This window comes from Oryctolagus cuniculus, chromosome 9 (assembly GCF_964237555.1).
Source record: "Oryctolagus cuniculus chromosome 9, mOryCun1.1, whole genome shotgun sequence".
Lineage (NCBI taxonomy): Eukaryota > Metazoa > Chordata > Mammalia > Lagomorpha > Leporidae > Oryctolagus > Oryctolagus cuniculus.
Genome location: NC_091440.1, coordinates 39745188 through 39757207, shown reverse-complemented (window position 1 = coordinate 39757207; position 12020 = coordinate 39745188). Strand labels below are relative to the sequence as shown.

Genomic DNA, 12020 nt, shown 5'->3' with positions numbered 1-12020 from the left:
TGAACATAATGAACACCAGAGCTTAGCCTAGCCTACCTTAAACATGCTCTGGACACATTAGCCCTCAGTTGGGCACATAAAGTCTGTTTTATAACAAAATGTTGAAAGCTCATGTAATTTACTGAATACTATGCAGAGGGTAAATGAGTCGAGGTAGCTACCACTAATTAATGTATAGTACTGAGAGCACACAGGAGCAGAAGGTTGTATCAGTAGTTTCCTGTGTGATCTGCTCCTGCCCAGAATCACTGGAGAGCGTTGTCCCATATATCACCCAGAAATGAGCAAAATTCAAAATTTGGGTTATGGCTTCTATTCAATGCCTGTCACTTTTGCAATATCATAGAGTCGACAAATTGTAACATGAACCATTCTAAGTTCAGGACTGTCTGTATACTAAAAACAATTGAATTATACACCTGAATTCAAGAAACCACATGCTATCCAAATTATCTCAGTAAAGCTCAAAAATAGTAAAGGCAAGTGTTTGGCTGATAGTTATAACACTGGTTACCCACATCCCAGATTGGAGTGCCTGGGTTTGTGTCTAAGCTCCACTCCCAATTCCAGCTTCCTGCTAACGCACACCCTGAGAGGTAGCGAGTGATGGCTAGAGTAGTTGGGTTCCTACCATCCACTTGGGAGACCTGGATTGGATTCCTGCCTCCAAGCTTCAGCATGACCCAGTCCAGGCCATTGTAAGCATTTGGAGAATGAGCCAGTAAATGGAAGGACGTGCTCACTCTCTCTCTCTTTCTCTCATAAATAAATAAATAAAACTTTTTAGAAAACAGAAAAACAGTTTTGTCAATGTTGGTAAAAGCTGAAATTATGTAATGCAAACTGGGAACTCAGTATGCTGTCTGTTTTTGTATCTTTGAACACCTCCATAATAAAATTATTATTTAAATATAATTTTGGATGAAATTTTAAAATATGAACTGTGTTTGTACTTGGTTTAAACTGAGGTTGGTTTTTACCTTATGTTACTTCAAGAGAGATGCACAGAATTATTCACCTTCTTAGTCATGATACATTGTTATTCATATATAAAAGCACTTCCATTTAACCTCCAGGGGAGCACATAGTTTGCATTATGCTTGTCAGAGCTATTTTCATCAAGAAATGCTATCTATGTGTCCCCTTGCCAACATCTTTGCAGAGTTTACAACTTTCAGCAATTTATTGGCATCAGCTATGCAATACTATTAAACAGCTGCTCTGCAGTTGAGCTGTTTTAATGTGCTACCACTCTATGTGAATAGATAATATTAAATGACCAAGATACATGCTTTTGGATTCAAGAAAGCAATTTATCTGTCTGATGGAGATTGTGCTCTAAAAATCATCATAATATCATCATCTACAAATTTCATAAGAATGTCCCTGACCTTAACTTGTTTTTGAAAAGCAATTATTATACTGAAATATGATTTGTTTTGTTTTAGTTTTATCCTACATTTCAGTGGTATGGTCAGAGACAGTTCTTCATTTTTTGATTTTAATAACTCACTTGTCCTAGTACTTTTGGATATTTTTGTATATTTGATGTGCTAAAATTATACTGTTAGCTTTTGAAAATTAGTATAAAAGCATATTCAAATTATTATTATAAATCAGATGCTGTTATACAATATTTAAAAGTCTCAAGTAGTAAAAAGAAAAGAAGATTGAAGTGAGGGAGTTTTACAGTTTGAATTTTATGATGAGTAAGTGATAATTATATAATTTTAAAATACAAGCATTTTTTAAGATATTTTTTGGAAATGACTAAGTTAATGAAGCATCCACCAGGCATAGGCTGGAACTGCCAGAATGTGAGCTCCAGGTTAGGGTACTCCACATTTTGTCATTTGGGGCAGAGTCTACTTTCTCCGTGAGGTCCTTACAGTGAATCCTGCTAGACAGATTATCTTACCCGTGTATACTGTGTCATCCAGATAAGTAGCCTAGAGCAGAAGTAAAGCATGTGAACTGGTCCCTCATTCATAAATTGGGACACACAACAAAAAAACTCTAAGAAACTGGAAGAAAAATAACATAAAAGGGAAAAATCAGAAAGGGCCCCGTTCACCAAAGAAAACAAACCAAAAAAGAATTCCAGAGCAGAAAAGAACTTACAAAGTGTCTCAATTAGTTTTTTCAGAAACATTTGAGAAAGTGGTATTTCCATAAAGTAAAAATCAGTGAGCAAAATTCTGTGATATTTTCAAAAACTGCCAAAGCCAATATCATGAAGTTATACTAAAAATGCCTTTAAAAGATGTAGAAAAATCAAGGAGCTTTCCTAAAACTTACAAAAAGGTTCAAAGGTGGAAATAAACAGGGGGAAACAAAATTATATAGAAGATTCCAAAGAGAAAATACTTACAGAGAAATTAGATTGGCATCATAGTTCTTAAAACTTTCGTTCTGGAAGACAGAAGTAATAGTATCAAAGCACAATACTTTCTCCCACAGTATCCTCTCAGAAAATTAATAAAGTATATACCACCAAATAACAAAAAGATGAAAAGAAAGGTCCAAGAATTTAATGGAATTTGCCAAGTTGTGCAATAAAAAGAAATTTCAGAGTAATGGTTGTCCATCAGTCATAAAAGCAGTCAACAGAAAATTGATCCCAGCAAACACCATGATTAGGAAGATAGACAAGGCTGGGCATTGCAGTGCAGCGGGTTAAACCTCCACATGGGACACCTGCATCCCATAATGGAGTGCCAGGGATTGAGTCCTGCCTCCACTTCCTATCCAGCTTCCTACTGATGTGCCTAGGAATCAGCAAAGATGGCCCAAGTATTTGGATTCCTTCTCCCGATGTGGGAGATCTCAATGGAATTCTTGGCTCCTAGCTTTGGCCTGGCCCAGCCCAGGCTGTTGCAGGCATTTGGACAGTGAACCTGCAAAAAGAGGATGTCTCTCTCTCTCTCTCTCCCTCTACCTCTTCCCCCTTTTTCCTTCTTCCTTCCCTCCCCCTCTTCCTCTTCCACTTTTCTCTGATATTCTGCCTTTCAGACAAATAAAAAATAATAAAAGTTCATGGAAGTAGGATTAAAAGATAAATTAATGTTTTAAAAAGCAGCCAAATTATAAAAGGCATACATTGCTTCCTTAATGACAAAGAAAAAAGAAATTGTGAGAAGAGGGGAAATTTTTTCTAAAAGTTGAGATTCATGTAGAAACCTAACCAAATGACATGATTTTGAGCAATCTGCGCTACAAGAAAAGGAATCCAGTTGAACTTGATACTTTGAACATTCTTCTTTGAACATGATAGGTTTTGTTTTTCTATCAAATCACCCTCTCTGCTCTACAGTGAACAGTATTTACAAATCATTAGACAGTACTTTCAAATAAGCTTACAGATCAATCAGCAAAGTCCACCTGTAAAAGAAAGAAGCAGAATCGGAAAGTAGAGAAGTAAAATGCAAAACTGAAGTGTAGACAGTAAGTACAGAATCTTGAGAGAATGTCATCACAAAAACTAAAAGAAAAATAGGAATGGAAGGAGTGTGGGTAGGAAGTATCATTATGTCCTTAAAACTGTATATATAAAATACATGAAATCTATTCCCTCTACATAAGTAATTAATTTAAAAATAAGTCAGAATCTTAAACAGGAGAGGGAGCCAGCAACCATGAGCCAGACACAGGGTAAAGCCAAACCAGGTTAGAAATAAACTGGGTTTCAGGATGATTTCATTTTACCAAAAGAGTCAATTAAGTAGTGACAATGAAGATTGCTATGTCTAGCATATTATGCTGGTTTATTTGTTGTTTGCTTGTCAGTTTTTAAATTGAGATCTCATGAATCATGTTCATTTCATTGTAGTAGTAACATCAACTTTGGGAGAACAATTTTTGCCAAAAATGTAGGTAAAATATATTAAAATACTTTGATGGCTGGGAAGACTCAACCTCATAAACAAGTCAGTTCTTACTAATATTTTGTAATTCAACATTATTCCTCTGCTTATCTCCAAGAATGTAACTGGAAAAAAACTTCAATCATTAAACACTAAAACAGTGTGACATGGGTACATGAATAGACAGACTGTTGGAACAGAGTTTAAAGTCCAGAATAAATGATATACAATGGAAGTTTAGTATGTAATAAAGATAGCACTGGGGGGGGGGGAGGAAAGTCTTTTTTAGTACATCATGTTGTTATAGGGTAGCCATCTTATGGGGAAAGATACTGGATTCATACCTTTCACCATAAACCAGTATGAACTTCAAACAGATCAGCATAAAAATAACCTAAGGAAAAATGTGGAAAAGAACATGAAAGATTGACACATTCAGGTACATCACCATCAGAAGTTTTGTACAACAACAAAAAAGGGGGGGGTGGGAGGGAAAGGCATAAATAAAGTTACATAAAAGAAAAGTAAACTGGAGGGGCCGGTGCCATGGCTCACTTGGTTAATCCTCTGCTTGCGGCGCTGGCATCCCATATGGGCACCGGGTTCTAGTCCTGGTTGCTCCTCTTCCAGTCCAGCTCTCTGCTGTGGCCCGGGAGGGCACTGGAGGATGGCCCAAGTACTTGGGCCCCTGCACCCGCATGGGAGACCAGGAAGAAGCACCTAGCTCCTGGCACGCCGGCTGCAGCATGCCATTGGGGGGTGAACCAATGGAAAAAGGAAGACCTTTCTCTATGTTTCTCTCTCTCTCTCTCTCTCACTAACTCTGCCTGTCAAAAGGAAGGAAGGAAGGAAGGAAGGAAGGAAGGAAGGAAGGAAGGAAGGAAGGAAGGAAGGAAGGAAGGAAGGAAGGAAGGAAGGAAGGAAGGAAGGAAGGAAGGAAGGAAGGAAGGAAGGAAGGAAGGAAGGAAGGAAGGAAGGAAGGAAGGAAGGAAGGAAGGGAAAGAGAGAAAGAGAGAGAGAGAGAGAGAGAGAGAGAAAGAAAGAAAGAAAGAAAGAAAGAAAGAAAGAAAGAAAGAAAGAAAGAAAGAAAGAAAGAAAGAAAGAAAATGACCACTCACCACCCAGTAGAAAATGGACAAAAGATAGCAGCAGGAAAGGAAATGCCCTTAATACATGAAAAGCTGCTCAACCTCACAGTAGAAGAGTTGCAAAATAAACATATCAAAACACTTATCAGACTGGCAAAAATTTAAAAAGGTAACACAAGCATACATTTTATCAGTTAGGCAACTGAAGCTCACTGAACCAAATCAGGCTGCCTGAGTTTACACAATTAATAATAGTGTCAAGAAGAGGTGTATCTTTGACCTCTAACCTAATACTGAAATATTACCTCTACATGTTCTTGACTGTGTGCTCAGTGTATATTGGTTCTATGGATACTAGCATTAAAGTGATATTTGCTCAAATTTACCAGTGATGTGAAAGATATCATATAAGCCAGACATACTGAAACTGAAAAAATGTGTTCCAAATGTCATTTCAGTATCCACTGTGACTGTATTATCCTAATAACAACTTTACAGAATTTTTTTGCTTTTAAAGAGTTCTTTACCTGGATTTCAGAAACCATACTATTGTTTATATTATGAGCTGAACAACAGTAGCATTGGAAGCACCTCAGATTGGAGTGATCCTAGTCTGGAAAAGCAAAGACATGAATTTCCCTGACCAACATTAAGGGTGATCTGTTTACTGTTTGTATACCAGCAACAAAAGGAAGCCAAAGGAAAACAAAATTATGACCTCCTTTAGTATATTTGTGAGCTGAAACCCTCTGCCTACCACAGCATTCAACTCCTTCCTTTTCCCCCTCTTCATCTCCTCCCCTCTCCCTACCTCCATCCTAGTAGGTATGATACACTAAACTCCTTTTACCTTATTTATTTGTAGAATAATGGTAAGTGCTATTGGATATAATTTTTCCTATTATTTTATTTTATCTTCATACCAAGACACAAGAGTTATAGGAAGTAAAAAGATGTTCTTTCAAATACAAAGTTATTCTCTCTTTTTTTTTTTTTTTTTTCTGTGTATGTGTGTTTTAATCTAAACAAGGCTGAGAGAGTTCCCATCCAGTCGTTCATTCCCAAAATGCCCATAAGGGCCAAGACTGGACCAGGCTGAAACTAGAACTGGGAATCCAATCCAGATTCTCATGTGGTAACAAGAACCCAGTGACTTGAGCCATCACTTGCTGCCTCCCAGGGTATGTGGCAGCATTACCAGGAAGCTAGAATTGGGAGCCAGAGCCAGGAATTGAACCCAGGCACTCTGACATGGGCAGCTTAACTGCTAGGCCAAATACCCACCCTAGAAAGTTCTTTTTAATAGGCTGGAAGACTGTCAGTTCCCCTTTCTCTTCTACTTATCTTAGTAAGTCAAATAGGAGCTAAAATCCAACTTCACATCAGACATGTTAAACATTAAGTCAGTGGTTATATACCTCATCATAGAGGAGCATATAAATTATATAACATAACATGGAAAGCAGAAGAAACCCCAGAGATCCAAATAGCAGCTGTCTGAAGGTATATACCTTTGTATGTACATTGGGCAAGACAGCCCCATCCTGCAGAAAAGAAGAAGAATTCTGGCACTATTTCTTCCAGCTCCTCTCTGCTCCTAAAATCTACTAAGGCAGTGAGGCTTAAACTCAGCAGCTCTGTTTTAAAATACACACTCAAGCTAGATGGTTCTAAATAGAACTAATGACAGCCAGAAAAGAAAGGCCTGTAGGAACTTGCTCTGACACGGAGCTGATGTCTATAAACAGATTAGTAGAAGGGAGCAAAACATCTTTCTCTCACCATAACTTCTGCGTCTTGGCAAGAAGATAAAATAAATAGGAAAAAATGATCTATTACACAGCCTGCTACTACTCCACAGATAAATAAGGTAAACGGGAGTTTAGTCTGTCATCTCCCCATATTTTTGTGTTTGATAAAGCTGTTTAGTAATTAATCAGAAATATCCACTAATTAAATGCTAAGAGTTGGTTATGGGAAAAAAATAATAGACAAAATAGGTTTGGAAGAAGGAATGGATGAAATTTTTTATCTGAATTCTTCAAAAAGTCCAGCATAATTAATTCTTGGTTCACAAGGCAATGAAAGCCAACTCCACTTAATATCCATGAAAGAATTAGGGGATAATATGCCTAAAGAAATTCTGGAGCTATTTTAAACTCACTGCTTCAACTGTTGGTTTGTAGCCAAAAAAAAAAAAAAAAGATTTGGACCCTTTTTCTCTACCATCTTTATATAAGACTTCATAAAGATTATGGGACAGTTTAAGAGGGAGAAGATAAAAAGTACCTAATCTCAATAAGTGAATGTACTTCAAAATGTTTGAAAAATGAATGTAAAAGATGAGTTTATTTGGTGCAAAAAAAATTTTGAAATCCATGCATAGTTTTTTCATAATACACATTTTCCACAAACTTTCTAAAGACCTCTTGTATGCATGGACTTCAAAATTTTTGCAACAGGGACTGATTTTGTGGCACAGCAGGTTAAGCCACCTCTTGAGACATCTGCATCCTATATCAGGAGGCCTGGATTCAAGTGCCAGCTGCTGTGTTAATGATCCAGCTTCCTGCTAGTGCGTGTTGAGAAGCAGCAGATGATAGTCCAATAACTGAGTTCCTGCCATGCACATGGGAAACTTGGCTTAAATCTAGTCTTCTGCGTTCAGCTTGGCTCAGCCGCAGCTGCTGCAGTCATTTAGAAAGCGAACCAGGGGCCAGCACTGTGGTGTGGCGGGTAAAGCCACCCCCTGCAGTGCTGGCATCCCCTATGAGTGCTGGTTCGAGCCCCGGCTGCTCCTCTTCCAATCCAGCTCTCTGCTATGACCTAGGAAAGCTGAGGAAGATGGCCCAAGTCCTTGAGTCCCTGCACCCGCATGGGAGACCCAGAAGAAGCTACTGGCTCCTGGCTTTGGATTGGCGTTGTGGCCAATTGGGGAGTGAACCAGTGGATGGAAGACCTCTCTCTCTCTCTCTCTCTCTCTCTCTGCCTCTCCTTCTCTCTATGTAACTCTGATTTTCAAGTAAAAAAATAAATATTTTTTAAAAAATACATTAAGCATATTTTAAAAAAGAATGTGAACCAGCAGATGGAAGATCTCTGAGCTTCTCTGTCTTGACACACCTCTCTCTCGCTCTTGCTCTGCCTTCAAGTATATGAAAATAAATAAACATTTTTAAAAATTGCATCAGGGCCAGCATTGTAGTGTGGCAGATTAAGCTGCCACCTGCAACATCAGCATCTCATGGCACTGATTCAGTCCTGGTTGCTCCCCTTCCTATCCAGCTCCTTGCTAATGTGCCTGTGAAAGCAGCAGGAGACAGTCCAAGTGCTTGGGCTCTGTCACTCACATGGGGGAGACCCAGTTGGAGTTCCAGGTTCCTGGCTTCAGCCTGGCCTACCCCTAGCCATTGCAGCCATTTGGGAAGTGAACCAACAGATGGGAAGATCTCTGTCTCTCGCTCTCTGTCTCTGTAACTCTGCCTTTCAAATAAATAAATAAATCTTTTTGAAAATTGCATCAAAATAAATGTATCTTTTAATTCCACTTTTCACAAACTTTTTGAAGAACCCTCATGTGTAGAAAATCTACAATGGAAAGTAATTATGCCAGTGGTTCCCAAATCTCTGTCCATTGGGATCACCTGGAATATTTAAAATATTCCAAAACCCAGACCGTACACTCCACGCCAAGTATGTCACGCTCTCTAGAGTGGGATACAGGCACCATTTGTAGTTTTTGAAGCACCACAATGACTCTCATAGACTGAAGGATGTGGAAACCACTATATGTCAGTTATACTAAAAGTGATATCATACTTACTGATGATTATAAGTTCCTGTGCATGATCAGGGTACATTAACATTTTATTATTTTCACAACTTTCTTCATTGATGTAGTATAATTACCTCAAATATTTCTTCTACTTAAAGAAAAGTAAATATTTCAACATCAATCATTATTAGTCTGCTTGCCAAAATCATATTTGCCATTTTCTTCTGTTTTCATATATCAACAGGAATTGGCAGCGATGAAGCAGATTCTCATTAATATGCGTAGTAAACATGCTCAGAACAGCTTACTTCTGACGAAAGCAGAATCAAAACCTGCAACAGAAAATCAGAAATCACAGGCCTTGAATGTGCCCAGAGAACATGAAGACAATATATTTATACCCAAGCCAACACTTTTTGTGAGTATGCTTTTCCTTGCTGATTTTTACTACATATATTTTACTTAAATTTTTTCTTCTCATTCAGATTGATGGTAAACTAACTTTAATAGTTTCATAAAAGGGACTGAAGGAGTCTGCTATCATCCCTTTTCTGTATCTATTTTACAGATGATAGTTGGATTCTGTATTTCTAAACTTGCCCAGAAGTTATCTTAAATCTAGCACTTACCTCGGGTAAAAATGTGTATGCACAGAAATCAGTCCAAGAAAAAAGAAATAAGACAAATTTAGATAAAAGGTAGGGAAAATAAATTAGGGATTATTGAAAATTACTTATTTTGGCTGGCACTGCGGCTCACTAGGCTAATCCTCCGCCTTGCGGTGCCGGCACAGCGGGTTCTAGTCCCGGTCGGGGCACCGGATTCTGTCACGGTTGCCCCTCTTCCAGGCCAGCTCTCTGCTGTGGCCAGGGGGTGCAGTAGAGGATGGCCCAAGTACTTGGGCCCTGCACCCCACGGGAGACCAGGATAAGTACCTGGCTCCTGCCATCAGATCAGCGCGGTGCACCGGCCGCAGTGCGCCGGCCGCGGCGGCCATTGGAGGGTGAACCAATGGCAAAGGAAGACCTTTCTCTCTGTCTCTCTCTCTCACTGTCCACTCTGCCTGTCAAAAAATAAAAAAAAAGAAAAAAAGAAAAGAAAATTACTTATTTTAAAAAATAAGAATGGGGATAAAAGGATGATAGAATCAAAATAGGAGTGATGTTGTTAAATACTTCAACATGGTGCCCGGGCCATGTTTTCATTCTCAAAAGAACCACGATTTTTACTCTCTTTAAAAATTCTTGTACATTTATTTTCATTTTATTTTAAAGTCTGAGAGACAGAAAGAAATCTTCCAACCACTGGTTCACCTCTCAACTGCCTGCAGCAGCAGGGTCTGAGCCAGACTGAAGCCAGGAGCCCAGAATTCAATTCAGTTCTCCCATGTGGGTAACAGAGACCCAAATACTAAAGCCGTAACCAGCTTCCTCCCAGGGTTTGCATTAGCAGGAACTTCGAATTAGGAGCCAGGACTCAAACTTAGACATGCTGATATGGGTTGTGGACATCCCCCGCCCAGCTTAACCCCTGCACCAAACACCCACCCTGATTTTTACCTTCTAAACATTTAGACTTAAAGCCAGCAAGAATTTCTCTTTTACTCTAATATAGTGAGTCCCCAGAATCTTAATTTAAAAAAAAAAACTCCTTAGAGCATTATAATAATCAACCAAATATAGGAACTTCTGATCTAATACATGCAGATAATGCTACTGAGGATCAGTGAGATGAAAGGTTTCCTAGAGGTTATGTAAACCTAATTTTTTTAAAAATAAGGCAAAGTTGCAATAAGAATCAAATATGGGACAATTATTGTGAGGATACACGTAGTAGGAATGGAGGCTGCACTGTGGGGATGGAGAAAACAGGAAGCCTCCGTTGACCAGCCTGGACCCAAGGCAGCTCTCGGACTTTGAGCAGCTGAATCCATGGATCTCCCCCTCTGTAGTACACCTTCTCTTTCCTTCTCTCCTGGTTTCTGCTTACTCATGGTTTCCACTTCCTTATTAACCTGCTATGGCCCTTTGTCTACAGGAATGTTTGTTTGCATCCTTTCCACATCTGCTCTCTCTTAACCTAGCTCTCCCTCTATTTTCGTAGGATGAGAATCTAATAGTCACAGGCCACCCTCTTAGCTGGTAGTCCTGTGGCAAGAGTTCCTCAGGTCGGATGGCCCAAGTCTTTGGGCCCTGCACCCACATGGGAGACCAGGAGGAAGCACCTGGCTTCTGGCTTTGGATCGGCATAGCGCGCAGGTCGTAGTGGCCATTTAGTGGGGTGAACCAACGGAAGGTGAACCAACAGAAGGAAGACCTTTCTCTCTGTCTCTCTCTCACTGTCTAACTCTGCCTGTCAAAAAAAAAAAAAAAAAAAAAAAAAAGAGTTCCTCAGGTCATTAGCCAACCTACAGAATGGCTGCCCTTCTTACTGGTGAGCAGAGGTCACGTGATGCCAAAGATAGCCACCTTGGGCTATTTATTCAGGACTGTAGCTAAGGAAGTTTCCAGGGCAGGGGGAAGAGGTAGTGGAAGATGCTGTGCTATGTGCATTGTATTATAATCTAAGGAAGCAAGCAGACTGAACACGTAGACTTTAATAGGAAAATAAAGTCAGATGGAAAACACAAGATAGGGGCCAGCACTGTGGCATAGCGGGTAAAGCCGCCACCTTCAGTGCCAGCATCCCATGTGGGCGCTGGTTTGAGTCCAGGCTGCTCCTCTTCCAATCCAGCTCTCTGCTATGGCCTGGGAAAGCAGTAGAGGATGGCCCAAGTCCTTGGGCCCCTGCACCCATGTGGGAGGCCCAGAAGAAGCTCCTGGCTCCTGGCTTAGGATCGGCGCAGCTTCGGTCATTGCAGTCATCTGGGAAGTAAACCAGCAGATAGAAGACCTCTCTCTCTCTCTCTCTGCAACTCTGTCTTTCAAATAAATAAATACATCTTAAAAAAAAAAGAAAGAAAGAAAGAAAAACACAAGCTAGAGCCTTATATTTAAAGCCTATCAGAACTCTCTGATCTACTTTTCTGACACTGTTCTCTTCCAAGCAGTGAACTTCTGCTGAACCTGACCTCCTCCTCCATTTCTGACTTGACTTTGACAGTCTGATTGTGATTTCTTGAAATCCTGCCTATAGCCAGGGCATGAGTAAGATTTCCTCAATACCTCAAGATAAGGTTACACAATGAAGATAAAATTAAGAAAATTCACTACGTAAAGGATGAATTGAGTGCCTTGTATTTATTTCTTTTTGATTATCTACATTCTTTATTTTGTTGTGCAAAAAACATTTTGT

General features: G+C 39.5%; 1 protein-coding gene across 6 annotated transcripts in view; it reads left to right on the top strand.

The window, feature by feature from the left end:
- PIBF1 (progesterone immunomodulatory binding factor 1) overlaps positions 1 to 12020 on the top strand; it is a 237684-nt gene that overhangs the window by 204580 nt on the left and 21084 nt on the right. For 4 of the 6 annotated variants that reach the window (XM_070048727.1, XM_051850615.2, XM_051850614.2 and 1 more), the window contains one exon: positions 8971 to 9144. The exons of the other annotated variants lie outside the window; for them this stretch is intronic. In XM_070048727.1, the coding sequence (XP_069904828.1) occupies positions 8971 to 9144 (174 nt within the window). The remainder of the gene's footprint in view (positions 1 to 8970; positions 9145 to 12020) is intronic. 6 annotated transcript variants of the gene reach the window in all.